The sequence below is a fragment of the Miniopterus schreibersii genome, assembly GCF_964146895.1.
Source record: "Miniopterus schreibersii genome assembly, chromosome: 1".
Lineage (NCBI taxonomy): Eukaryota > Metazoa > Chordata > Mammalia > Chiroptera > Miniopteridae > Miniopterus > Miniopterus schreibersii.
In genome coordinates, this window is record NC_138101.1 from 122478587 (window position 1) to 122503476 (window position 24890).

A 24890-nucleotide genomic window follows, 5' to 3' on the forward strand; every position below is an offset into this window, starting at 1 on the left:
CTGGTAGATTCCCCAAATTCTAATATGTTAATGATACGTCAAAGTTAACTCACACCGAAAAGAATGGAGAATGCAGGGCGGGAGGGGGGCAAAAAGAGTCCTCCCAGTTCTTACACTCTCCGGCCGCTGGCACTCACTTGGATTTTGCAGGAGCGCAGTGAGATGCCTCAGCACCTGGATGAGGAAAACTCCTTGACTTCTCTGGCAGCTGCGTGTCCTCGCGTGTGGCTTCATTAACTAATTCGCTGGATTTCTGACGCATGCTTCCCTCAGAATTCTCAGTCAGGGGCTCGTCTGGCTGTGTACTTTTATTTCTCCCTGTAGTCTCAAGGTCAGTATAACGATGGGCTGTTTAAAACAAAATAAAAACACATGAAATGTGAAACACCGTAGCTACATATTGAATCATTCAAATAAATATTCTTGTAGAAATAAGTGCTCTCATAGCTTTACACATGTACTTATTAGTTGTCCTACTATTGTAATCACATAAGTATATACAGTGTGGTTCTGCCATTAATATTTCCATTACCACAGTGAGTGAGCACTTAGGACAGTGGTTTAAACCTTGGCTTTGGGTTGGAAAAACCCGAGGAGTATCTAGAAATCCTACAGCCCAGGCCACATCTTATATTAATTAAATCAAGATCTCTGGGAGTGATCAGATGACTCCAGCATGCAATCAAACTTGAAAAGCATTGATTTAGAGGTATTATTTTCAGATTACTTTTTCTCCCTAAACTTTGAAAACTAGGTTGCAATAAATTAATGATTATAGTGAAATGATATTGTGCCTGGAACTCCGATATTAGACTGCCTGGATCAGAATTCCAGCTTTGCCAAGTGTATAACTTCGGGCAAGTAACTAACCTATCCACACCTCAGTTTTTTGTTTTTAAAATGGTAATACAATAACACTTACCTCAGGTGCTGTGAGGATTAAATGAATTAATACACGCAAAAAACTTGGCCTACTGTCTGGTACGTCAATAAATGCTATTATTTTTGTAATCATCATCATCATATTATAAAATGAATATTAGAATTATTTTTAACTCCCATTCCATCAGGTATGTATTATACACTAGAGGATCTGTTTCGCAATGCCTGGCTATCTCATAAACATTATTTTAAGCTGTAACTAGTATTTTAAGCTGTTTCAAAAGAATAGAGTATATCTGATTTTTTGGAAGAAACTGACACACATTCAAGTGCACAAAACAAACTCTTTCACCAGTAAATCAGATCAACAGGAACTAACATTGATTATAACTAGGACTTTATTATATCCAGAGAAACTTTAAAAAGCAGAGCTGTAAGAAGCAGGTGAATATCGTCTGCTTATTGATGATGCTGTCTCCAACCAGCCAAATCTGAGGTAGTTTTAAAATAAAAACAGAGAGGGGCACTTATAAATAGGTACCTCTCACAAAGTATTCTTTCTTTAAAAAGAAATACTTTGCTTGTATACGTGCTGAAATTAGGTACAGCCAGTTATAAACCCCAAGTCTGGACACTGTCTTATTGGTGGCTAAAGCTAGAACAGAAACCATTTTTAGTAAATTACTCTTTATTTCACTTTATTTGAGGGAATGAATTGGGAAAATGTGCTATCATAATTAAATACTGTAAGATATCTATAAAATTTCAACATTATATTCTATGTTGATTTAAAATTTAACAATTTTAGGTTTCTGGAGATTATTTGTTGCTTCTTGACATTTCAAAATGTTTTGGTTGGCTTTAGCTGTTCATCATGCAGCTTTTCTAGAACAGGCTGGTACTGGTCACATGCAACCCCCAAATCTGAATGAGACATTTTTATAAATGGACTCTAAGGTATACCACTGTATCACTAAACCATGCTTTCCAATACTCCATAGAATTTATAATTCAAATGAAAGAATTCTAAGTAGCAATATCAAATAACAAAATGTTCCCAGGGACGTATCAAAAAGTAACTATTAGGGCCTATACTATGCTCCAGTTTATGAGGTACAAAAGTTCATCAGAAAGTAAAACTATGTGCCAGCTATAGCTATAAATAGCCCCCAGTTGCTTATGCCAATACTATACCAACTGCTTCAGAATCTTAAGTCATGACTCTTTGACCTGTTTTTGAGACCAAACTTTGCATTATCTACAAATTGTCCCATATTTTTACCTCTGTATTTCTGGGTCTAGTTTAGCATCTTTCTCCTCTCAGTTTTTTATTCCTAACATTCTAGTGTTTAGTTTACCCCATCCCTGATACCTGTACTTGTTTACCACAATTATAACCTCTCTTACTTCCGTGTACCTAATGTAAATTTGTGATTTGTTGATTTCTCGGCAAATCAGGGCCTTTTCAGCTGTGACTGTGCTATTACCTCCAATCTCAGAGAGAGGTGGGAGCTGCCCAATAAGAGGACTCCTTGCTGATCCCTCCTGCACTGTAGTAATTAGAACCCTTTGTAGTATTATTGAAATGAACTTGACAAGTCCTACCACACTTCTGGATTTCAATTCTAAGTGTTTAATATTTTTGAAGAAACCTGCACTCTGTTATTTGACTCTCATTAATTCTGGATGTTTTTACTCTTGTTCTGTATTTTAGATTCCTAACTATAACTGTTCATCGGACATTTGGAACCTGCTCTGCAAATCAGACTATCCATACTCTTCTATCAAGACTTTTACTTTAGAGTAAACAAGGCTGATTTATAAAATTTTCCTTTCTGTCTGCCTTTTTTTGCCTATTTTAGCAAATATTGCTTAAATCCCCCGAATGCTCTCAATGTTCTTCTACTCTGCCATATTGCATCATCCTATATCAGAATTCAGCCATTTGTATATAAAGTCTGACCCCTCTCATTTAGTCATTAATTTAATAATTCATGGAAAACCTACAGTGTGTTGTGCCCTGTGATAAGTACTAGAAAAACAAAAACAAGTAAGAAACAGTACCCCTCTCCCCCCAAGGATTCTATAGTGCATTGAAGAAGGCGAGCTGATCTAATAATATGAATACAATGTGATAAGGAAGGATTCTGCTAGGGCTTTAGAGACCAAATACAAATGGCTAGATATACTGATGCTCAAAGCTAAACTCTGGGAAGATTTCACAAAGGCATTTGTTACCAAAAAAAAAAAAAGGACAAGTAGTGAAATGCCAAAGGATTTGAGGTATGAGAAATACAGAAAAAGTGACAGACTGTAAGGAACAGGCCCTAAAAAGAAGGAATAGATTTACAAAAAACAAAAAGTCATTTCTTATATTGAAATTAGAAGATGGTATAGTCAGGAAGTGAAAATTTCCAAAATGAGCAACATGTAAAAACGAAGTCCACGATGTGGTTTAACTGGCAATGGGTTGATAAAATAGACTGATGGCGAAGGTACACATAGAGGAGGAAATCAAGGACTCAGGGTAACGAAACGTCAACTCTGAAGACACTGAAGTCGTTCAGGAAAACGGCAAGAAAGGGAGAGGAGAAATGAGAGCCAAATGCAAAAGGCTTCATGGTCTACATAAACATGCTAAGGACAGAGGGGAGAAAGGTGACAAGAAGCGACTGTAGATAACAGTCTCCCCCCCCCCTCTTTTTTTGGAAATAATTTCAGTCTTATAAAAAGTTGCAAAAATAGTACAAAGAATTCCTATATACCCTTCATCCAGATTCCCCAAATGTTACCATTTCACTATACTTTCTTTATTATTCGTTCTCTCTGCATCTATCTATTTATCTGCCTGCCTACACATATATAATTTTTCTGAAACATTTGAGAGTAAGTTGCTTACTCTCAAATTGCTTGACTTTTCAAGTCAGATTTTAAGATACTACTCTATCCTATTGTATTGCCAAATTTTCTTTACCTTATTTCAAGCCCAACTTAAATTTAATTTCTCAGTTAGTACCTTCTCCAACCGAGAGAAAAAAATAGCACTTGGAGCCCGGCTGGTGTGGCTCAGTGGTTGTGTAAACCTATGAACCAGGAGGTCAGGGTTCGATTCCCGGTCAGGGCACATGTCTGGGTTGCGGGCTCGATCCCCAGTAGGGAGCGTGCAGGAGGCAGCCAATTGATGACTCTCACCATTGATGTTTCAATATCTCTCTCTCTGAAATCAGTAAAAACAAAACAAAACATTTTTTTAAAAAAAATAGCACTTGGAGACTCTAATTCAATCTTCAATTATTTTTCCTGAACTCTACAACCCAGGAGAAAGGTCTTTATGAAGTGATAATTGGATGAAGCTATTAAGAGCTTTAGTTGAGATGTCTGTATTGCCCATCACTTGAGAAAGCATTATATATGGAAATATAAACAGATAAGTCACTAAAATGCAACATAAAGTGAAGTTATAGGTATGTTTTGCTAACCAATTAGATAAACGTTTAAAAGAACATACTCACTTTTAATTAAAACTCTTATCTGCAGGCAGACAAAAGCTTAAAACTAAAACTATTGATTCTTCTCTCCTGCATGTTTTAAAACAGAAACTCTATAACCTTCTTTAGTAATTTGCTTCAGTGTTTAATCAATGTCATTGTTAATTGTTTCATCATTAAGAGTATTACTATTCAAATTCATAACTCTGAATGGACTTAGAGAATAAATTATCAATCTCTTCTACATAATTCATAAGTCTCTGAGGTCTAACTTGCCTCAGAGTTAAATAATAGAAATTTTTTTATGACAACTATCAGGCTTTTTATTTATTTGCTCTTCTATGGGCACACTGTATAATTTGGACATAGAATTTGACCACTTCAAATATATTCCCCAATTCTTGCTATTACTATCTAATGCTACCACTGCATGTAAACTTATCCTGTGACCATTGAAAAATGTTATAGAAGACTACGACTAGATATTCCTCAAATGGCACCTATAGCTAGTGCTAGAGATAGATTACTCACTGGGTCAAAATGAGCGGACTTAGTGAAGATATTTTTTGGAGCCTTAATATTTAATACATGTGCCTAGGTGGTCTGCAGTATATGCTTTGAAGTATATGCTGTGTCCCTCTAGTGACTTTCATGCCATTTCCAAAGGACTATTTTCATGATCTAACAAATTCTCTTACTTCTGGAGGTACCAGTACTGCCAACTATCTCAATGCTAGCCTTGTTATTAAATTCTCAGTTCCTTAGTCTAGAAAATTAACAGTATTATACGCCATTTCCTATTCTAGGAAAGAAAGCTTTAGAATCCCCTTTGAGTTAAAAAATCCAGACAATTATACATTAGTCACTGTATATTATGCTCGTTAAATTGATGCTACACAAGAAATCATGACTCCTGGCCAAAAGTAACTTATTTCACAACTACTATACAGAAGTGAGGAGGCGGCTAGAATCAAATAGGGATTCTTAGAGGCTGGGAAATTCTGTTCTGTCTGGCTTTGTAAATAGTTTGTGACAACTGGTATCTGTGTAAACGGATTTGATGGTCCCCTGGGGGGTCAATGCTGTTTACAGAGCTGTTTCTTCAGAGTGGTTGAGCTAAAATTGTCTCTAGGGATCTACTGGGGTTACTCAGAACACCAACATCCCAGCTACCTGAGAGCTCACTGGCAAAGAAAGAGAAAGGGGAACAGAAGTACTATAGGCAAGTACATTCAAATAAATAGATTTCTTGCTCCTTCAGATGCAGGTGCTACTCAGGGAAATTTGTATCCAAAATGAATCATAAAGGAGGCAATTTGTTAATGTGCTTTCTGACACTTGCTAACACTTCCTTAAAACTGTTTTTTTATTTTTTTAAGGTTATTACTTATACTGTAGGATCTGATTTCATAAATATAAAAATAAAAACCTCATGTTTATTGTTTCTTTTGTATATTGTCTGCTTCTTTTTTACATTGTCTATCACCACATTATATAAGAACATCAAAATGATACAAAATATTATTATTAAATAGATGCAAATTTGATGTAATAATGGGATTACTATAGTAACCCCACATTTTAAACAAAAGATGTTGTCTTTTTCTCAATGGTTAAAGATTTTTCTAAATGAATATTAGTTTCAACAAAATCAGAACAACAACCAGTTAGTGGCTCCAAATAAATTCTACCAATTCCTAAAGTTAAATGTAGGTTATCTATTGTACATGTGCATAGATACTACTTATTTCCTCTACTAAATATTTCTGACTATTTGTTTTCTTTTTTGGGGGGAGGGAAGTTTTGCTTTACATATTTACATATATGGTTTTCTCCCCCCAAACATAAGAGACCCCAGAAACTTCTGACACATCACAGTAGTCATACCTAATACAAATGTGTACAAGAGAAAGGTTCAGACCTTCCAACTAGAACACTGCTGTATTTAGATCTTCCACGCAGAACCAAAAGCATGGGCTCTTAAGATGGACTTCAGGGCTTTAATTCTGGCTCTACCACATCGCTGTATGACTTTTAGTAAATTACTTAACCTCTCATCAATTTCACTATCAATAAAAAGTACAAAATAATAGCAACCACTTCAAAGGGTTGAGAATTAAATTATTTAAATTATACAATCTCTTCGAAGAGTGTCAGCCCAGAATTCACACTCCAATACATGTTAGCTATATTATCTGTGAAAATCTGTATTGCTGAAAGCAAAATATTTACTTATTAAAATAAGAAATAAAATGTAATAAGAAAATTCTTATTAAAATATCACAATACATGGACATGAAAAACAAAATGTTACCTCATTCAATGAAACATAATAGAAATACTTGATTAGGTTAAAACTTGTAATTAATAAATAATGGTTTAATAAAGTTTGTACCAGATTATAAAACTAATAAATTACAGTAATAATAGACTTCAAAATTTGGAAATTGACAATAGCAAAAGACCCTGAAAGAAAATTCAATCCCATACAAATGAAATTAATAGTATAATTCTGTAAATTCAATCCCATGGCAGGAAAATAAGAAATGTAAAGAGCATGTTCTATAACATACTTTGAGCACTCACTACATTGGCACATGATATTAGATATAATAAGGACCATAGCTAGTAGATCACAGCTGCTTATCATTCACACATTCTCATTTAGGAGTCACAGTAATTATGTAACTTTTGACTCTTTGATTTAAAAAAATGCAAACTCGTTTCTTAGACACTGTATATTTTGTATATGCTCTCAGGGGTTTTTGAATTTTTTTTTTCTTGAACTGCCATAAGAGGAAGAAGAAAAAAGAACTGTAATTTTCATTTTAATTCTCCATACTCATTGCCACATTTCAAGTGCTCAAAGCTAAATGTAGGCATTGGTTACCACGTTGGAAAGCACAGAATCACAGTCATAGTTCTATAAGGCGTATTTCATTTCTTTATAGATGTATGAAGAGAGAGAGGGGAAGTCAAAACCACATGGGGAAGAAGAGGCTGGTTGTAGCTGTGAGTGACTGAACTAAGGTTTTACAAAGGTTTATAAAGCTGGAAAATCATGAAACGTGTCAATACCACATAATTTAATCACTTGGACATGACATTAGACATTCAAAATAAACTACATCCTGTACATTGTTGTATATCTAGATAAACATGTCAAAATGAAGTGGTGATGAGTTATTTCATTTTTTATTAAGACAATTCAATGACTCAGTATATCATGTGACAAGTTCTCCATTGCTTAGTCATGGAAATTACTGAAATTTTGTTACTTGTTTTATTGTAAAAAAGCTATTTAATGTGGTATCACTGCACCAACTTTTTTAAAGTTTTTGTTTGTTTCAATGAGTCTCAAATAGTCATGAACACATCAATATTCATTCCATACGGGAAAAAGGTCAGAATTCTGTGTAAAAACTAAGTTCTAAGTAAGGTTGCAGTTTTTAAATTTTAACACCGTTTCTTATAGAAGGCCATGAACAGAGTACAACAGTGTAATCTCCTAAAGCTTAGGCTACCTAATTAACTTATGAACATATCACATAAAATAAAGCTTTGTAAAACTTTTATCATCCTATTTAAACCATTACAAATATTACTTAGGCTGAAATGACTGTGAAAACTATCCCCCCTTTATTCTTTTGGTGTTCCAGTGATAGGAACTATTTGGCTTACTTACTATATATTTCTAACCTTTTCAGCCTTTCTCAAATTTTCTTACTATAAGACTAATTTGTATCAAGCAATTAAAAATGTAAATGAACGAGGTAAATCTTAAATTTCTACAATTTCAGGTAAAATAGGTTTCATAATTTTATATGTTTTAAGTATGAACATACACTGATTGTCCATGTATTCGACAATCTCATAAGTCATTTATAGAAGGTAACTTTTCCAATAATGAGTATAAAGAGAAAAAATAGATTTTCTTTATATGTGCCTTTCATTTTACTTAAGAGCATTTTTAGGTTTGGAAAACAAAACAGAAGAATCACCAGTCGGATACTAAGTGGAAATCACTGAAACACAATGTTAGTTCTAATGGATGGATGATTGTGTTTGGTCTTTTGAAACTTTGAAGTATAGGTAAGTCTTGATCACACAAATTAATAAATCCTAAAGCTGGAGTTAACAATAACCATTACACCCAAATTCTGCAGCTTAGCCCAGCCAATTTTTCAAAAGGTCAGGTTGTGAACTGGAGAAGATCAGGGAGGTCCACCGCATAGCTTTGTTGCCAGGCATCTCTCGTCTGGATTGTTGCAGGCATTTATTAGTATTCGTCAGCAGACTCAACAGAGCAAACAAGAAATTCAAGCACGAATAATAAAATGAAATGCTGCTATATAACCCTTTGTCATTCAGCAAATATGGGACTTTTTAGCTACATTGTTCCTAAACCTGGGTTACTACTTTAATTTTTCTCCACAGTGCTGTCTGAATGAGTATGCATGTGTGTTAAATGCAGAGCTCCCCTAACAACTGCAGGACTGCCATTTAATCTGTTGGTAGATGGACCATTTCCTGTGGGAACCCTAGCTATGATTTCCAGATCCACCAAATAAATCTCAGATTAAGATTCCAAATGAAACCTGCCTTTGGCAGATAAAAAATGTCAAGATGGATATAAACAGTAAAATTATAAATTATCTAGGTGTTGCATGACAAACCAATGTTCATTTTTTTTGTTGACATGTGCCCAGATATCAAAACTATATGAGACATTCATCAAATGTCACACTTTCACAATATTGGAGGCATCATTAAAACTGTTTGACTAAGGACCTCAAAGTGTTTAAGCAGTAGCTCAAAAGTATATTTGTGCAAAGTAGAAGAATAAATTTACATATCAGCAGCAGCTCATAAGGGATGGGTAAATATTCTGTTTATCTCTCATTGTAATTCAGGTTACTTTAAATACAAGGTTTTAGGAAATCATTATACTCTATATGGCATCATTACATAACTTTCTATGCAAATGATGTGTGTTTTATTCAAATTTACCATTTGTTTCTCCAGGAAAACAAAACAAAACAGAAACATAAAAGGTAGAGATTCCCATTTCATTAATCAACTGTGCCTACTATACTAGTGTCATACTAGTCACCATAGCATCATCAGCTCCTTGTTAGAATTAGTATTTTTAACTTTTAAAAAAAGCATTAAATACCTGAGACCAAAAAAAGGCCTGAGAAAAATAAGTTTGTTTTTTTAAAAACATGTGTTTATTTAAAATGACTCCACAGAGGGGCAGAGACTTTTAAAAAAGAAAAAGATAATAAAGGACCAATACAGAACATCTTAGAGAGCAAACGGCCTATTAAAAATGCAGAGGAAATCTCTGATGCTGGTCTCAACTGCATTCTCAGGAGATCAAGGACTGCTTTTTTAATGAAAATTTTTGTTGTGTCTTTGCTCTTCTTACCTGAACTAATGCAGCCTGTCCTGGTCTTAAACTCTGTACTGGTTGATTATAAAATATAGGCAATGAAGGTTTCTGAAAGGAAGCTATCAGATTGCTGAATTGAAATCATTAGTTTTTTAACTTTAAACTCTTAAACGCAATTGAATAAAAGGCTTCAGTGACTCTAAATTTTGCAACGTTAATTTTTTTATAAAGATTCAAAAACCATCTAACCTACTTAAAATAAAAATTCATTGAAATCGCAAATTCTTTACAGCAATCTGTGGAAAGGATACAGAATACTCTAAAATCCATACTCAAATGTTAGAACATATACAAAAGCCTGAATCCTTAGGACTATGTATTTGGTCTGTCTTTCCTATCATATTTCCTCCAATACATGTGTTGGTTCAAGCAAACTAATGCTGAATAAACCCTAGCTATCTCCACTTGTTAGGAATCAATATTAGTCTGAAAATCTTGAACACTGGGGTAAAATAGGGAAAAAATAGGGAGTTAATTGAAGAAGGAAATAAGGTCATCTGGTTCTTAACTTTGATTATATTTCTATAATAAAAATGCTCAAAATCAATAAACATTACTGTGCTCTATTTAGAATACATCAAATTACCTCAAGTACACAAGTGAAACTATTGAGGAAAATTTAATTTTTAATTTAAAAAATATTACATTTGCAAAACTAACATATTCACTATCTCTACAAGTACAATTTTATCTGTTTGAACTAATTACTTTGAACTTTCACCCACTAGCATCCTGAATTTAAAGTACCAAAAAGTTTTGATATGTGAAGGCTGGGCTCACTCAAAACATAAAAATGAAAGTCAAAACAGAGTTTTCTAAAATAATTAGTTTTTACCATACATCATCAGCACAGTTTTACCACTTATCAAAGGATTATCAATTTTACTCAAAAGCTATAGATTAGAATATTTTAAATTCAATCGTTTAGACTATGAAATAATCTAAGCAAGCAATTTCAAAATTTTGTAGTCTAAACTGTTTGTTTCCTTTTTCATATTACCCAAGAAAAAATACAAACACAAAAGGCAAAACAAAGAAAAAACTGTATCTCAAACGTCTCCCAAAAAGATTAGCATAATGTCCAACAGGGTAAATTTTGATTAAAACACACACACACACAATTGGAGTATTTGGTAACTCCCCCAAAGTATTTTTTTCACCTATCAAATTTATTTATAACCAAAAGTAGTGAGTAAATGCAATAAACATAGGCACATCAGTCCCACTCCACAGCCAACCTGGACCGACTGTGTAAACGGCCGTAAGTTCGGTTTCTACATCAATGCATATTGACTCAGATCTGCAGAATCAACAAAATGCCAATGTACACTCAGGACTTTATAGCAGTCACACTAAAAGTGACAAATATAGTCACTCTGGAGAGCACAATCATCTTAAATGTGATAAACTGAAATTCTAATTTCTAGAAAATTAAAGATTCAAGATCATATTAAGATTTGTATCATACATATGTGTTCCAGGAAGTGCTATGGCACGAAAGAGCAATAGCTAGAAGCACATGAGGACATTTATCAAAGAGCTCAGAGTCTTGAGGACGAAGAATTTAAAACAAAGCAAAAACTTTTTAAAAATTCAAGTAGTTTTTTATTTCAAAAAAAATATTCATATTTTCATGGCCTCAGATAAACTTGAAAGAGCTTGTATAATAAAAGTAGAATTGGATTTCTATAAATCAAAGAAATAGTCACAAGTTGTACAAAGAGAAGAGCATGTCAATAGTATAGAAATGGGGGAGAAGTGGCCCTATTCAAAAAAAGAAATTTACCATTTTCCTGCTTATTCTGCTTAGCAATTATCATTTTTATAAAATGAAGCATCACAGGTATAGTAAAAATTCTATATGAAGAGTATAGACTGATCTGATTTAAAACAATCTAAATTGGGTAAAAAGAAATAAAGATTCCTATCATCTCACAAACTTTTCCCTTATTAAAAATGTATGGGTAGGTTCATCAACTAGAACAAATATCCACTGCAGTGGGGGATGCTGAGAGTGGGGGACATTGTGCGTATGTAGGGTTAAGAAGTAGGGTGTATAAAGGGAATTCTGTACTTTTTGCTTAATTTTGCTGTGAACCTGAAACTGCTCTACAAATAAAGTCTATTTAAAAAACTGCGAAAACTTGGCATAAATTAACAAATGTGAATTATTTGTATCAGAAATGATGAACCTCAAAACACAGTTCGTAACAAACTTTATAACCAGTTAGAAAACTAAGTGTCCTTGTAAATGTTTTTTGTTTTTTTGTGTGTTCATTCCCCTTTCCTACCGTGGCCAAGAGTAGTTAACAGAATCACTCATATCAAGCTTAAAAATAAAGACATCCAGAATCCCATGTACTTTAATAAACTTATTTAAAATAAGATAATTTTTAAAATAAAATAGTATAATCTCAGTCATTCTTTTAAGAGTTGCCTTGCCATTTCCTCTGGAAATAAGTCAACTCTTGCTGGCCAGCTGCCAGTAGTCCTAAAACCACTCTCTCAAATATTCTAGACAGTCATGTGTAAGAAGTTACCAGCACTCTATTAAGTTAGGTACTATGGAGATGAATAATAAATTTAATCAGACCTCAGAAATGTTCTTTAATCCCTCTATGACATATGGAAAATTAAAAGTGCATTCTTAAATTCATACTTGCCAAAAGGGAAAAGTACATTGTGTGAATGATGCCAATAGTCTGAAGATTTTTATCGCTATTGGGATTTCAATACAAACAAAATTAGATTTTACCCTAAATGCATAGTACTGATTATATATTCCACTCTATCAAGTATAAATATACTAAATATAAGCTATACTACTTTGAAAATAATCGTTTGTAATAATACTGTGTGAATATTGTATGCGAAGCTTCTTATAAAACTAATAAGAATTTCAAATTGTTATTTATGTTTCCTAATACTTTTAAAACTTTTTTTATATGCCTACTTTCACAACTGAATGAAATACAATGACAAGCACCACCACCACTTATTTAGGTCCTGTAAAATATGTCAACAATCTTTTTTTTTTAATCTGTAAAAACCATTATCATCATCACAACTACTGAAAATAATCATTCTGGTATATGAAATACATATTAAATCAACTCATTTCCCATTTCAGGTATTGGAGAAGGGCTTTTACATTCACAATCCCTAATCTTCAAAACAGTCCTAAAGGAAATTTCTCCTCTTCCAAACACAAGAAAACTCAGGCTTCAAAATAACTATGAAACTTGTACCCAAGTCCAGATAAGTAAGATAATAAGTGGAATATTAACAAAATTGAAACCCAGGTCAATCTAGCTCCAAACATGCATTCTTTCTACTGTAACATTTTAGTAAAATTATTAAATACATTGGTTCTCCAGTGCAATTCACCTTCTGCTTTAAAACAAACCAAAGTAAATTATATTACTTATTTAGGGAAAATACACCATTACTTACTAGAAAGTCAATTATTAAAAACAATTCAAGTCCTGTTATTTAACACAAAATGTTTAATTATCCAGATATTTTCAAAACCTTGAATTTCATGATGCCTAGGAAATCATTTTTTTTCTGCCAACAATCTAGTTGGTAGAAATGGATGCCCATTCTATGCAACTTGACATTTCTTTCCCCGCTGCTTTAAAAGAAAATAGTTTATTAAAATGATATGAGATCCTATAATCATATTTTAGTCACAATGATCAAAGACACTTAAAAGCATCCTAGATGTTTTTCTATAGATGTCTACTTTTACAAAATGCTTGCAAGTTATGAAATAGTTTTAGGTATAATTCAACTACAGGACAACAGACAGAGAGAAGGTAAAAAGAATATATACTTTGTGAAGGCAGAAAGATAAATGAACCAATAATAAAAGAGATTGATGGTGGCATACAGGTTCCAAATGCCAAGCAAAAATAAATAGTATTCTGACTCAAGAAACCAATAAACCACTTACAAGTTACCTTTTGCTAGGTTTTTGTCCTAGTTATTTATTTTGTTTGGTAGAAGAACCATAAGAATCACGGCTACAAAAGGTTAATTGCTAGTTCATTTCTAAAATAAAGAGCACATTTGCTTTTTACCTAAAATCAGTAAGATAAGATTTTTAAAATATTTGCTAGCATCCAATAAACCACATGGTAAGGACTCAACATAAGCAGTTCTATAAGTAGTTTTTTATCCAAATTTCAAATGAGTATAATGATTTAGAACCATGCTTACTTTTTTAGCTTAACAGAAAATAGTTTAAAAACAATCCATATTTAAATTGAGCTTAAGTGAAAATAACTACTCTGTACATAAATACACATTAAATATGATTTCCTAAAATAGTAAACTTGAAAATAATATTGAAGAAACCACAACACTGAATGGTGTTTATCTAAAGCTTCCCAAGCTGTGTGATTCTCATCATCAATTGGTAAGAAATATTTAAAATAGAGCAGACTTAATATTTAATTTGGGTAGGCACAGTAACCTTTTTTAATCTATCTTAGGGAACACTGACCCCTAAAGGTTCTAAACTTAAATATGTTTTACAATATACTAAATTTAACTGGCACCCAGACCTCATTTTTACCTACATTACTGTAGGTATGTATACTTATGGCATACACGTTTAATCATAAATAATATATAAGATATTTCCAGTGGACTGCTGTTTCTGCTAATTTAATAGAAATCACCAAAATTTAATATAAAAAATATCCAGAAAATTTTTATACCATTCCAATTAATTACTCATAGGAGATTTTTGACCCCCTTTTTTCTTATACAGTAAAGTAATAAGTAAATGCTAAAAAGGGCTAAAATCACATAACAACTCATTCTTTCTGAGGGCTAACTTTACATGCATACTTGGATTACGACCTTTCTTTTTTTTCCCCCTTAAAAAGCAGGAAAAAAAGAATCTTGGGGGAAAAAAAAGTTTTCATGAAAGGGCACAACATCATTTACTTCTTGAGAAGCCAGAAGGTGTTACTAATGCTCACTGGGCATTACACATTTATTCCCTCACATATTGCTTCCATCAGCTGAAAATTTCATTCATTCAGGTCTGTTTTCTAACTACATAAAGAAACCTGGACAGCCCGGTCGGCGTGGCTCAGCGGTTGAGCATCGACCCTGTGATTCAGGAGATCGCAGGTAAATTCTGGGTCGGGGCACGTGCCTGGGCTGCGCTCTTGATCCCTAGCAAGGGTGTGTGTGTGTGCAGTAGGTAGCCAATCGATGACTCTCATTATTTATGTTTCTCTCTCTCTCTCTCTCTCCCTCTCCCTTCCTCTCTCTGAAATCAATAAAAATATATTTAAAAATAAATTAAAAACTTAAAATAAAAAAAGAAACCTGGACATGTTTTATAGATGTCTTCTCCCATCCTACCTATAAACGTCAACTTTACATTTTCCAAACTACCTACAAATGACAAAAACAAAGAAAAATGTAAATGGTTATATTAATATAATATACCTCATCCATTCTTTGACTTAAATATTCAGCAATGTTTCTACAATAAAGTTAGGAAAAGAATAACTACTTTAGTACTCCTCATAATGAAATTTGTAAGAGGACACAAAAGCAAATCTGTGTAATGCAGATTGTAACACAAATTTTTAATTAGCTCAATATAAAAAAAATAAGTAACATTCAATAAAATAACTATTGATGAGCTAGGCTATGAACATTTGTGTAAGAGAGTTTTGAAGCAATCTGTAATTTATGGTAAGTCCCATGACCAGTGATATAAAGGAAATGACCATGTAGACTTCACTGGTTTAAACATATCTGTTATTACTAAACTCAAAAGATCTTACATTTACCTGTTTAATTTTATTCCATAATACTGTTTCATGAACAGGCCCTTTATAAAATATATACTTGTCCAATTCCTATTTCCAATGTCAAAAACATGCCTGTAAAAATGCAAATTTTCTTAATGCTGTTTAGTCACATCTATTGTGGTCTGTTTCTTGCAAACTATGCATCCGTGTCTTTAGCCCTAAAATCATCCATCCTTTTGATGAGCATCCTAGAACTTCAGCAGCTCCTTCCTCTGCATCTTTCCTGCTTGTTCTACATTTATGAGAAGAATTTCCTCCATAGCCTCTAGCTCTTCAGGTATATTAAAAATAATTCCTTTGGCTTAAAGATCTGGCTGCGTATAGTTTGAACAACATGACTTTTCACAGTAATGTGACCTCTGAATAGGGAACATAAGTAACATCATTATTTACTTCCTTTTTTCTCATTTTGTACATAAATGCAGTAAAACTGCTTTGAGTGCTTCAGAAGAAGACTGCTTGCTTGCTTGTTTGCATAAATGAATAAAAACAAGTAAAACAAACTAGTTCCCAGGTTCACACGTATGTATCCTTGACACAAACTTATATAAAGAGAGTAGACCAAAATTAAGTGTCACGAAGTCCATACACTAAAACATTTAACTTTGTATTAAAAACCTTTAACTACCTTACTTGATATTACTTTATACACAATTTGGTTATCTCGATTCTAAACTCATAACAAGCAGCTAAAAATCACAAATAAGACAGAAGTTGTTAATGGTAGGCAGAAACAACAAGAAAATTTGTAACAGTATGTAAATAAAAAACAAACGTAGAAATCAGAAAAAGGGATACTGAGGAAGCACAGCATCATTCTATTCCTGAAAAGAATGTGTAATTATTAACTTATTTAGTACAATTATGCTAGAACAATCCCTCAATATGGCCTTTAACCTTCTGAAAAAGGTAAAGGTTGAAATATGGTGAAAAAGGAGCCCTGTTAGGAAAGGGAAATCCAGAAAGAGAGAAGGATGTGTAATGTGTTGGCAATAATCCTATTTTTAAATTATAGAACTAGAGAAAATAAAAATGAAGGGCATAAGGTTTAAGCCTTCAACTATATGTGATACTATAGTCAGAATGGTCCATTTCCCAAGGATTCCAGATTTGCAACATTTTACTATAAGACACCTCAATTAAACACCTAACATTTTTTAAACCTCGCTCTTTATGGCTCTATCTTGCTCTATAGCCAGATGTGCCCTCTTTATCTCTCTCTCTTCCAGGCCATCTCAGTCTGTCTTTCAAATTGTTTCTGTCCCTGACTGTTCTCTCCCTCTGCCTGTACATACGTGTTTATCTCTCTCTCTCTCCTTGTCTCTGTCTCCATCTGCACATCTCTGCATGTCTCTGTCTCTCTGACTGTCTCTGGCCCCCTCTGACACCATCTCTCTGTGGGTGTGTCTGTCTGTATGCCTATGCCTCTGTCTCTCAGTGTCTTTCTCTCTTTCTCAGCGTATCTCTCTGTCTCCTTCTCACTGGGTTTCTCTTATTTTGGTTTCCTGGAGTCTGGGTATGTGTGTGTCTTCATGTGTGTATCTATGCACATGTGTTTCTCTCTGTGTCTCCCTACTTGAGTGTAGGCTCCCCCTTACTGTTCTGCATCTCTTTCTGTTTCTTTCTCTGAGTGTACCTCTTTATGCATCTCTCTCCCAGTCATTCTCTCAGTCTCTCCCATTTTGTGTCTCTCCCTATGTGTCTGTCTCCCTTTCCCTCTCAATACATCTTCCTCTGTGTGTGTCTCTTTCTCTGTGCATGCATGTCTTTTTCTGTGTATCATTCTTTGTGTCTCTTTTGCAGTATGTGGGTCTCTTTGTGTGTGTCTCCTCCTTTGTGTCTGTGGGTCCATGTGTGTGTGCTTGTCTGCCTGTCTAATATATCGGTTAGAACAAACATACTTCATTCAGTGCCTTGAACTAGCACAACACCTGGGGTTTGGTATTAATACCTTAAAAGTCCTTACCTTTTGACCAGTCCTCCATTTGTACTTCTGCTCTTGTTTGCTCTGGCAATATCTCGGGTTTTTGCTCCAAGATTTGAAGCTAAAATAAAGCCAACTCTAGATAAATAAACTTAAACAATATATCAGAACACACCTAAGCCTTACCTTTGTTTAAAAGAGAATTTACAGGATAAATGATTTTCTAAAACATTTATAATGGGACAATTAACTGTATTTCAACAGACAAAATTAAATCTTTTTTCTCAGAAACAGGTTCTTTCTTTTACACTTATATTTTAGTAAATATAGTTCAGATTAAGCTTTTAGACATTCTTGCTCCTTTGGTTAGAGAACCATTTAATTTATCTAAGTAGGTCTTCTCCAACTATAACTTCAACTAGTTAACAAAAATAAAGTTTCTAGTCTATTTGTTATAAACTTTACACCAAAAATTTCAAATTTACTAATTCGAATTTACAATGTATATTTTCATATTAAATATATTATACTTGTAAAATATTTAAAAATGCTTTTCTGATTTTTAAAAAAAAACATAAAGACTATCATTAACTTGTGGAATTATTAGTGTTTCTCTCTTACATTTGATTTCATAATAAACATAACAAAAGCTCTGCAAGTTTTTTTGTGTGCATGCTTTTAAGGAGAATAAAATTAAATTTACCTCACAGCTAGAACTCGGCAATCTTTAAAAAGTCCTCAAATAAAGCTGTAGTAAGCTTCTCCTTTTCCAATTTTCTCTAAATATGTTGATCTGGAGTTGGCAATCTTTTTCTAAGTTCCTCATTTACTTTTGGATTAGCTGAAAATATAGGAAGTTATTAATATCAAAGAAATATGTTCTAGTCAATGAAGCTATTTCCCTACATATTGCCCAAAAAGGTTAATAATAATTGCAGTCTTTTAATAAGAGATTCATATAGCAAGACATGTAGAAAATACAGTCTTTAATAACCTCTGGAGTATTTTAAAACATGTCTTATAGGCCTTAATGTGCTTAGTAATATACTATTTAAAACCATAATTTTATCCCTCTATAATATACAGTCACTCTTCCTCATCATTTACCCAGCTAATGAATGCCAGCAATTAGTAAAATGTAATCCCATTGCACAATCATTTTAATGCTTTTAGCACTCAGAAAAGTAAACACCAAATTAATACTGCTCAAGCCATATCAGATCCTAGTTGGAAGCAAGCAATTATAGTTCAGCTCCTCAGGTGTAATTAAATGATTGGAATGATTTAGTTCCATAAATGCAAGTTAATTCATAAGCAAGCAACAAATATACTGGGAGTAATTACAAGAAACATTGACAGTCTAAGCAGGGCTAATTCTTTCATGAGGCTGACATAGTAAAATGCTGCCCTCTGCTGGGCATATAAGTGAATATGTCAGATCTGAGAACAAAACCATCCCCCTGCCCCATACCTAACTTAAGCAGCCACTAGAAAAAAATCGTAATAGTCAATATATCAATTTGATTTCAATCCTTACACAAAAATTTTAAAGTATGCATTATATTGTGATAATTTCTACACACCCTGGTAATTAATGCTTTTTCCAATCAAACTCCGAATATGAGTCCCAAAACATACCAGGCTATTCCTACATGTCTGATGAAATTAAATCATTCACATATAACTTTGATAGATTACAAGTGAAACTTCTAGTACCCATCTGGACTGCCAGGTCAAGGCTTATATGCTCTCATAGGTGAACCCTAAGTGAACTGTTACAGAAAATAATGAAACTATGCTTTGTAAGTACTAAAATTCACACACACAAAAATAATCTCTGAAAAGTATAAAACAAAATACTTGTTATTGTGACTATATATAATAGTCTAAAACTAATTGTTTTTAATGAACTTCAATAACAAAAGTAAAAGCTGTAACACTGGTATAATGTCATTATAAGCATATTTTAAAACAAAGAATAAGAGGTAGCCCGGCAAGCATGGCTCAGTGGTTGAGCGTCAACCTATGAACCAGGAGGTCACGTTTCGATGCCTGGTAGGGCACATGCCAGGGTTGTGGGCTCAGTCTCCAGTAGGGGGCATGCAGGAGGCAGCTGATCAATGACTGTCTGTCATCACTGATGTTTCTCTCTCTCTCTCCCTCTCCCTCTCCCTTCCTCTCTCTGAAATCAATAAAAAAAAGAAAAACAGGTAGGACAAAAATAAAATGCGTCTCACTTTTACTTAAGCTATCCCCAACTTTTTACTTTCTTAGGCCAAAATACAGAACAAATTTACTTGTATACTAATCATATGGCTCTTAACTAAACTTCTCACACTAAACTTTAAGGAGCTTATTTAATATACACTTAAGTTATGCTATAATCAGTAAGTCTGTGTTAACACCTGTATTTGTAGCACTAAACCCAATCAGAATCATCCCTTAGATTTTCTGCAAAAATTGAACATATTCTCAAATATTACTAATAACACAACAAATGTTTAATTCTCCAATAAATGTAAGTAAGTGACACTTGCAGAAAATAATGTTTAACACTACCAATATTTTGGGGCAGGGTGTGAGCATTATTACTCTTCAAATATGCTTTCAAATACACTAAACTAACCATATTCTAAGTCCTATCCTATGAAAACTATACAAATAAAATAAATCAAAATATTAAACAGTCCTGTCACTAAGTTTAAAATGTACAGCACATTTGCTTTGCCCTTGATGTCACAGTCTTATTTTTCAATTCATATCTTGTACACTGTAAGTTAATTGCTTTTGGAAAGTACTTATTATTCATGTAAAAATTAATGTGCCAATGTGTTTAAATCCTCTTAAATGAACATTCGTGCATCTTCCTTCTTTAAGTACCAATGAAATCTGTCAAAAGACATCAATGCAAAATGATATTAAAGAAAGTTCTAATAGAGATTTTTTTGTGCTAACACAAGATTTTCATATTCACTAACTTTACTTAAATTCCATTAATTTTTTAAGCTACTTTTAATAAATTCACCAAGTAAAATTTTTAGGCCCCATAGTCTGTCATTTGTGTTCCAGCTGACATTATGAATATTAATAACAGTGTTATCCTGATTAAATAGGCTTCATATGAAATCCCTGTGAATCCTATAGCTCAGACATCTCATTTTTCCAACTCTTTATGAATTTGGATTCTGACATTAAACTGGAAAAATCTTAAAAAACAGATTTAATGGCACATTTGCATAATGTCAAGCAAAAATTAGATGTTCTAATGAATCAAGCTAATTACAACTTATGTGCCTACATACTGTAATAGGAATAAAAGATTTCTGTAAACATGCAACATATTTTACACTTCTATTCATTTTAGGACAAAGGATTAAGACTAATAAAATACTGATTTGTTTTCTTAAACTCATCTTAAAGATTTGATATCAATAACTTGTTTTAATAAAAAAATTACATATTCATGTGGGACGATTTAATACTAGACATCAGGTAAATTAGGCTTCTTAATAAAAATGCTAACTTATTAAAACAGACAAAATATAAGTTCATTGCTTTACCACTATTAATGTATACCAGGTTCGAGTAGCAGAGTAAAACTGATTTCCAACTAAAGCTTGTTTATTTATAAGCTGTGCTGGAAAAAAGTACCCATGTTAAAAAACAAAAAGAAAATCTTTAAAATAACAGACAGAACATACTATATAGCATCTGTTAAAATCTTCTCAATCACAGATTCCTAACCTCATTCCAAATTGTTTTTAATTCTCAAAGGAAGTGAGTCTTGTTATGTAGAAGAAAGAAAAAACAATAATTAAGGAAACTGCATACTCCCTTCTTTTTATAGGTACATGTGAATCTGAATATATGTGCCAAAATTTTGTAATTTCAAAAAATATAGATGGAAAAAATTTAATCAAACCTCTCTATGCTTGCAAGTGTGCCTTGACTCTCCTAGTTTACTTAGCAGTAAAACACCAGTGAAACAAAATCTGTTCTAATCTGCCTAAAAAATTATAGGTGATTCCAACATTTATCTTGTAAAATTAAATGCCTTTTTGATAGAGAGGAATTCAAAAATGGGATTTCATTCCCCAATGTAACACCAGCCAGGATTTTTTAACACTTATTTTACATATGAGATGCCATTCCTACTTTCCTCCAGAAAAGCCACATTATGGCAAAGGTTTTTGGCTGACTCTGGTTAATGGCATTTTTCCCCCTAATGCCTCCTTATTTTAATCATAAATTTGTGTAAATTGAATCCAACAGTATCAAACTAGGAGTCATTTATAGTACGGCCTCATATCTATCTATAACTCCATAAAACTCCAAATTTCGTATTTCCTAGATTGAGAAATGTTGATAATTTCTGCACTGAAATGATTTCATTAACAGGCCAAAGGAGAGCCAAATATATTATCTCATAACTCAACATATACAACATATAGATATGTTCTATTGCTGCGTTTTCATCTTAATAGACAAAAGTCTCTGAAGTAGCCACAGTCCCTGGCCCATTCTCTACCCAAAAGCATTTCACTCACTGTGCCTCACAGCACAGCCCACTCCCTCCCCACCGAGCTGCAGACAACCCAGGTTCCTGAGAACCAGCGAGGGCAAGAGGAGGTTCAGGGAGAAAGGGTATGAATAAAAGCGGCCCCATACCTCAGCTCTCAAAACTTAAAACTGCATATACTATCTGACCCCTCAGTTCCATTCTTAAAAGCATTTAGAAAACTAACGTATAAAGATACTATTAAAGCAGTATTTATTTGTAAGAGAAACTACTCATGCTCTAGTCCTATGGTACATTTTTCTGATCACTGAACTCGCCAAGCTTTTCCTTGACTCAGAACTTTTACATTTACTGTATTTCCTCTGCTCAGAATCCCCTTTTTTAGATCTCTAAACCATTTTTTCTCGTCATTTTAGGCCTTGCTCAAAAGTCATCTCTTCAAAAAGGTTTTGCCTGGTTATCCTATTAAATAAAATAGAAATTCCTTTCTCATCACACTACCTATGCTACTGCTGCCTTCATGGAATTAATTTGAGGTTTAGTTCATTGTTTTGTATACATCGCAGCCAACTATGCACAAGAAAAGTTACATGCAAGCAGGCCCTGATTTTCTCCTTCATCTGTGTCCTTAGAAGCGTGGTTGGCATACAGTAAGTACTCACTCAGTGCTTATGTGCTGGACAGACAGGTAGATGGGCGGGTGGATCGATGACTAGCAGAAAAGCAGACCTAACATAAATGTTCGTCAGTGGAAACCTGCTAGCCCTGGCCAGGTGGCTCGGTTGGTTGGGGTGCTGTCCCGCGCCCCAAGGGGTTTTGGGCTCCGCTCCCGGTCAGGGCACATACCTGGGTTTCGGGTTTGATTCCTGGGAGGGCAAGTACAGGAGGCAACCCACTCACGTTTCTCTCACATCGATGTTTCTTTTTCTTTCTCTCCTTCTCTCTCTCAAATCAATAAAAACGTATCCTCAGGTGAGGAGTAAAAAAAAAAAAGAAAACTGATAAAATAAAATGTAAGAAATATGGACTATGTGTGGAAGATTCTTTCAGCAAGTATTCGTTAAGCACCAATATATTGTGTGTCGGACACTATTCCAGGAATTAGATATAAAGCGGTATATAAGACAAATGAATTTCCTACCCCAAATATGTCTTGAGCCAAAACAACATAGGTACAGAACGTGGATAAATTTAAAAAAGAAATAAGATTATACTCCCATGTGCATATATGATCGACTAGTATTTTTATTGAGTACAATACACAGTAAACTACCAGTGGTTACTGTGAAGAAACAGCCTAATAGATGAGGTGGAAAGAGTGAGAAAATTAAGAAAAGAAATATGTCTATTTCACTTTATATCTATCTGCATAGTTTCACTTTTTTTACCATGCGAATTTATTATTTTTAATTTAATAATTAAGTATTTATTAATAACTTTGGAATTCAACAGGAAACTTTGAAGGAAGCCACATTACATCTGAGAGATCCAAAATGAACATGGTAGGGCTCCCCTGAAACTCTAAAAAAAATTATTATTGCCTAACTAACCTTTTATAGTTACTCTTTGTATGGTTGTTTCTTTGCTTGCTTGGTTTAAGTACAGTGAAAAGTTAAAATTAAAATAATATATGGCAAGAATATTTAGAATAGAAAAGTTAAAAATGAATGAGTTTCCTGAGAATTAAGCAAAGAGTTCTCAAAACAATCACATTTCTTGTTCGATTAGGGATTATTTACAATAGTCTTAGTGTTTAGGATTCTAAAGTTTAAAAATTTACAAGTTGTTCTATATTATGACGCTATTGTTTGCTTGTCACAGATAGTTCCCCTGTACTATATGCTTTAGTAATCAAGAAATTATCCAAAAAAATGAATTCCTTCCCATCACTGAAGGTCAGAGGGACATCAAATTAAGAGAAAATAAATACATGGCTTTTACACTTCCAAAACTTGGAAGGCAAAACAATATGCCACTTGGAATACTGCAATAGTTTCAGCGCCAGTTACAAATGACACTTTGAGAATGAATGTGACATTGCATAGCCTACTAATATGTTTTTTAAAAGTAAAACTTTAAAGATAGTATTATTTTCAGAGAGTCAATCAGATACAGGATTTTCTAAAATGTCCTACAAGGTTTTGCCCTAGGCTAAACTAAACTAAATCACTTAATCTAGCACAGAACAAAATATAAAAACAAAGTCAATTTATGGAATACTTTCTTTAGGAAACAAACAGCCTGTTTTCTTAAGATTCATGTGGGTGCCAAGTTCTGATGCAATGACACACTCTTTCACACAAAGGCTTTCGTTTCCACACAACCAACTGAAGTTCTTGGCAAATCAAAAGTAAAAATGTATTAGAGCAAGTTAAACAGATATATAATGACAACTGGTATGAGCAGCCATTTGAAATAAAATCAGACAACAGCTATTAGAAAATGTCTTTCTAAAATAAAGTAAAAATAATCATATCTGGTCTTCATTCATACATCATAATGCATACTAACAGATTTTAACAAAAAGCATATATATGAAAATCGATATACTCTGATAATAAGTTATATTTTTCATTTTGAACACTTGATAGCAATTCATACATTACATAATTAATACAATGCTTATATAATTTGCTAAAATTACAGTATCTAATAATTCCTAATGGACACTGCTACATGCAAACTATTCATTTTACTTTTTTAAACATGCTAAAAACAACTTTTTAGTTACAAAATATATTAAAAACAAAATCTTGCCCGGCTGGGAGTGGCTCAGTGGTTG

The 24890-nt window shown here is 33.4% G+C and overlaps 1 protein-coding gene across 4 annotated transcripts in view; it reads right to left on the bottom strand.

Annotated features, from left to right (window-relative positions):
- Nucleotides 1-24890, bottom strand: part of MIPOL1 (mirror-image polydactyly 1) — a 270347-nt gene that overhangs the window by 223132 nt on the left and 22325 nt on the right. For all 4 annotated transcript variants that reach the window (XM_081155068.1, XM_081155067.1, XM_081155069.1 and 1 more), the window contains 3 exons: nucleotides 18293-18430; nucleotides 17632-17710; nucleotides 138-348 (listed from right to left, as the gene is read on the bottom strand). In XM_081155068.1, the coding sequence (XP_081011194.1) occupies nucleotides 138-348; nucleotides 17632-17650 (230 nt within the window). In that variant the 5' untranslated portion in view covers nucleotides 17651-17710; nucleotides 18293-18430. The remainder of the gene's footprint in view (nucleotides 1-137; nucleotides 349-17631; nucleotides 17711-18292; nucleotides 18431-24890) is intronic.